This window comes from Selaginella moellendorffii, unplaced genomic scaffold (genome assembly GCF_000143415.4).
Source record: "Selaginella moellendorffii unplaced genomic scaffold, v1.0 SELMOscaffold_10, whole genome shotgun sequence".
NCBI lineage: Eukaryota > Viridiplantae > Streptophyta > Lycopodiopsida > Selaginellales > Selaginellaceae > Selaginella > Selaginella moellendorffii.
Window position 1 is genome coordinate 3,089,243 of NW_003314271.1, and position 4,670 is coordinate 3,093,912.

Consider the following 4,670-nt stretch of genomic DNA (forward strand, 5'->3'; position numbering starts at 1 on the left):
ACAACCATTTTAAAATAGTGAGAAAAATAACTACCTCAAATCATACACATAAGCTCACATGGTTGTTCAACTCGATACCAGCTCTATGTGTTCAAAATGTACATATGTATTAACAAGGTCCCTTGACCCAAACATATCCATTTGAGAGACAAGATTTACACCAAAGGTAGAGGTTTAGACATCTTGAGGACAAAAGGATGCTCCTACTTATTAATGACTTAATCTGGAAATAAACTCCTGTGGATAAACTCATAAAGATAGGTCCATTTTATTTCAAGGATAGAATCAATTTTTTACTGTAACTTCCCCTCTCGAAATTCACACATCTAAGATTTTATTCTAAATAACACAAAATATAAAAGAGATATTATTGTAAAGTACATAATATTAGTTTTTTACCTTCTGAGGCTAGTGGTAGGTTCCTGCATCATAGTAAGTCTCATAAACTAGCCTTCTTTAATTGAGTTTTCTTACAACCTAGATAGAGTAGGGTGCTTGCAATAAAATCCTTGAGCACCATCTTTTGAACATGCTTCGGAGTTGCAAAATAATTTCTCACTATCTCTATCTGCACAACATTAGTATACTTTTTATAATTAATAAAAAAACATTTTTATTTGATATACTTGAAAATATTCTTTTTACAATATTATCTATAATATTAGTGTGTCTCCATTTCTATCTTTACCATCTCAATAAATATTTCATGGTAGTCTTTTGGAGGCATGATGTTGCAATGTGTTGCAATAATATATATACCATCATATTGTCCATTGGAAGCTAAAAAGAAAATAGAGCACTTTTTAAAAGTCACAGAATTACAATTTTTTAAAATAAGTAGGGGCATTTTTTTACACCCAATTTGTTACACCCTTTGTCATTGCATTTTTCTCTAACTTATGATCAGCATCCTTGCTATCTTTTCTTTCTTTCTTTTGTGTGATTTCGTTATGTTGTGCAATGGGACAACTATTACAACTCTTAACCCTTGAATTATTACCTTGGAAAAAAAGATTGCAAAAGTTAAAATTACTAATATTAAAACTGATAAACATTTATGTATATTTCCCTCTTTTTGAATGAGAATGTAAGTGAAGATATATAAATTGTAGACATTATACTATGACAAACCCCTTAAGAATGTATTCTAGAAAAAGAATCAAATCTCTTTTTTATATGCAACAAGATTATATTAATGGTTGTTTCTTTTTCCTTCTGACAAATCTGACATTTAGTAGCTAGAAAGCATAGAGTATGGATTTAAAGAAATGACAAAATTACTTTTTCTGCAAATAAATCTTTTGCTCAACAATATAAATACTTACTATATGTCATAATAGGGATGTTCATTAGAACATAAAATAAAATAAAATGTCCTTTAGAATATTTTTTATCTATATAATATAGTTATGAAAATATTAAATTTTCAATAAACCTTAATTTTTTAAAAATTTAGAATATGTGTATTATACTATAATTGAAAATTAAACTCAACTCACAACTCATGAGCCCAAGAATAGCAATGGAGCAGCTGTACCTGTATGTGGATCATTTCTTGGCTTACTCCGGCATGAGGGACTCGACGCTTACTTCACTCGGCCACAGCAGGAGTTCCTGCTCTTGTTCCTGACTGGTAATGGAGCTTCCATGCGTGAGCAATTGGCCAGGATGATCAAGGAAGCCATGGACAAAGGCAAGGTCTGCACGGCACACTCTCTCACGCCTTTCTTATGAACGTTCTTGATGTAATAGAGATCAAGCATGAGATCAAATGCAGGATCTACGCAAGGAACATGATGAGCAGCAGCCAAGGTCTTGTTTCGATCTGGGAGACTTACGTTTTGCTCTACATACAGCGGCCACATAGAATAGAGTGGGAAAAGATTGATACAAAGAGACCTCAAGCTGAAGATTATGCAAGTTGGGACGTGAAGATTTTCCTGGCTACTGGAGAAACGAGGGCTTTGAAATGCTACTCAGAAAGAAAGCAAACTACTCGCTTCAAGACTGGATCATGTTTCCTGCAAAGATAATCTGAAAGGTTTTGAGATGAAAGAACATTTGAACATACCTTGGTTGTGAACTTAGAAAGACCGGATTGGCGTGGAGGGAGGAAGTAAACCACAGCGAGCTTGACACTTGAGGTAGTGGTGCCGAGCAGCGATCATCTCCTTGTGCGTTACTCCCTGTTTAAACAGATTCACCATGAAAAATTAAATTGCTAAAATTTTCCATTGTTGTTTCTTACTTTTGGAAGGTCATAGAAATTGTTTAACGTTGGAGAAGTTCCATCTTCCTACGATCAGAAAGCTGAAAACGATAGACTCACCAAGGACCAAAAGAATGTACCTTTTTTTCCCCCTCTGGAGCTCCCTCTTCCTGGAAAATAAATCAAACGATCAATCTACAATACCAAGAGAGACAAACAGACTACCGCCCACGCTGATAGAATAGTGCTTCCCTTAGCGGAGTACCCTCGAATCCACCATCGCTAGCGCGAGGGATGCCATGTGGGATGCTTTGTTTTGTTCTAATGAAAATATCAAAAAGGTTCTCGTTCCTACAAAACGGGTCCTAGGGTTTCAAAACTATCAAATGGCGATTGGTCTTCAGAACCAGGGAAGTACGTGCTCGATGAACAGCAGCCTCCAGTGCCTGCTACATACGCCACGGCTATCAGATTTCTTTGCAAAGGCGGACAAGATCAGGGGTGAAGTGGCGAATGATTTCAGGAAGCTGATCATTGAGAGCATGCGTAGCAACGCGAGCGTGTCCATCAAGCCAGGACCCAAGCTCCAATCTAGCCCAAGCTCGCAACAGGATGCACAGGAGTATCTCATGTTCCTCTTGAATGCTTTGGATCAAGAGCTGAAGCACGGTCATGATATGAGGGCTGCCACGAAAATAAAGCCTGTGAAATCAGGGAGAAAGGATCGTAAAGGTGGTGGTCAAGTGCAAAGCTCGCTAGTTGCAGAAATTTTTGAGGGCCAGACTAGAACAAAGCTACAGTGCCCAAAGTGCTCCAACGAGGCCTCGGTGACACTTGAGACTTTCATGTCTCTCTCGCTGCCAGTACCATCATCGACTGTGGGCAACACCATTACGCTAGAATCGTGCATTCAAGAGTACACAAAAGATGATATGTTGGATGCATGGTGCTGCTCAAAGTGCAAGAGTAAGCAGCACAACATTTGCAAGAAGATGGAGTTTGTGAAACTTCCAGCCTGCTTGATTATCCATCTCGCAAGGTTCAAGTGTGATTCGTCTGGGAATGTCGAAAAGATTGATACTGCCATAGATATTCCAGAAAGTGTGGAGATCTCGGGGCAGCACTACTCACTATATGGGTTGATAAACCACACGGGTGACGCTGATTACGGGCACTATACAGCGAGTATAAAACTTGGAAACAGTGAGTGGTATGCATGTGATGACGAATCGGTGGAACATGTTTCAGAACACAGTAGCTCCACAGATGCATACATTCTGTTTTACCAGAAAACTTCCTAGAGCGCATGAACATTTGTAACTCATGATAATAAGTTAATTCATTTGACGGAATGACGGAATGTATGACGGAATGTTTCATTGTCAGATCGCAAACTTCCTTGACAAGAATGTATTGGCACTGAAAAAGGAGACAAGTAACCTGCTTGTTTCCCCAAGAAGCTGGAGAGATCGAGGAATTAAGAATTCTGAACAACTCGAGAAAGTAAGCAAAGATTTACTCATTTAACCTTGATAAAGACAAGCGGATCGAGTTTTTCACATGGTCAGGCCGCACGCCTGGCTGGTAGGAAACGCAGAACAGACACAAACAAAAACACGTTTACCTTGGGGACTTTCATGTCCGACTAGTTGTTTGTTGAATCCGTCCCCTTATGTCGGCATCCGAAGAAGAGATAGACGGAAGCAACCAGGTGAGGTACCAGCGCGTTTTGGACTTCTCATGAGGTACCTGGATCTCAGCTCCAACAATCTCACCACCATAGAAAGCTTGCTCCTACAAAACAATCGCCTGGATGCTGATCTATGTTTGCCTCCCTCCAAAGGTGTGCTACTTTGATGGAGGCGAGCTTTAACACTCTTGCCGGAGAACTCCCAGCGAAAACCATCACCTGATCCTCTGGGCATATAGTTTCGAGGGACATATTCCATCCGCTTTAGCAACCTCGTCGACCTGCAAGACCTGTAATGGTTGAGCTCCATCTGAACAAATGGCGAGGGTAGGAAACATATTTATGGGGATAGATACGAAAAACAAATGTTTACCTTGCCAGGAGCAGAATGTAGAAACAGACTGACGAAGTAGAACATCCAGCTTCAATGTGCGTGTCGGACTTACAGAGAAGGCCTGTGTCCTTAGAGTGCATCTATTGGCAAAGAGCTGAACAACAAACAGAGTTAGCAGATCAAAAGAATGCTACTGGTACCGTGATCGTTGTTAGTTGAATCAGCCCTCCAGGATTCAGTTCCTCCAAAGAAGAAACCACCACGTACGGCATCCCAAATGCTGTCGCTAAGCAGTGGGAGCCATTTACGTTGAAGCAAGCAGCTGCATCAGCAAACCAGCGAAGAGAAATTGCTCTACGTGGGAGTGTCCTGTGAGCTTGGGCCGCAGGTTACAAGCAATGATCGACTAAGCTCGATGAAGTCACTCATGATGCACT

General features: G+C 40.1%; 2 protein-coding genes across 4 annotated transcripts; one reads left to right on the forward strand and one right to left on the reverse strand.

The window, feature by feature from the left end:
- Positions 1 to 2,595: 2,595 nt before the first annotated feature.
- LOC9650568 (putative ubiquitin carboxyl-terminal hydrolase 11) lies at positions 2,596 to 3,510 on the forward strand. Its single transcript, XM_002968295.1, has one exon. The coding sequence runs from the start codon at positions 2,596 to 2,598 to the stop codon at positions 3,508 to 3,510; it is 915 nt and encodes a 304-aa protein (XP_002968341.1).
- A 197-nt stretch (positions 3,511 to 3,707) lies between these two features.
- LOC9631588 lies at positions 3,708 to 4,662 on the reverse strand. Of its 3 annotated transcripts, XM_024673297.1 has the most exons (3): positions 4,434 to 4,662; positions 4,273 to 4,387; positions 3,708 to 4,209 (listed from the first exon to the last, which is right to left on the reverse strand). In XM_024673297.1, the coding sequence occupies exons 1-3, from the start codon at positions 4,503 to 4,505 to the stop codon at positions 4,115 to 4,117; spliced, it is 282 nt and encodes a 93-aa protein (XP_024529065.1). In that variant the 5' UTR covers positions 4,506 to 4,662; the 3' UTR covers positions 3,708 to 4,114. The 3 variants fall into 3 exon arrangements, with proteins under 3 accessions (XP_024529065.1, XP_024529063.1, XP_024529064.1); XM_024673295.1 differs by having other exon boundaries at positions 3,708 to 4,180; positions 4,273 to 4,662; XM_024673296.1 differs by having other exon boundaries at positions 4,273 to 4,662.
- Positions 4,663 to 4,670: the final 8 nt, after the last annotated feature.

Excerpts from the sequence above, each read along its gene's own strand:
- LOC9650568 (XM_002968295.1), top strand. The coding sequence starts at position 2,596 with ATGGCGATTGGTCTTCAGAACCAGGGAAGTACGTGCTCGATGAACAGC.
- LOC9631588 (XM_024673295.1), bottom strand. The coding sequence starts at position 4,373 with ATGCACTCTAAGGACACAGGCCTTCTCTGTAAGTCCGACACGCACATT. Across the intron at positions 4,181-4,272 it reads TACATTCTGCTCCTGGCAAG|GTCGACGAGGTTGCTAAAGC; the intron begins GTAAACATTTGT and ends CAGGTCTTGCAG.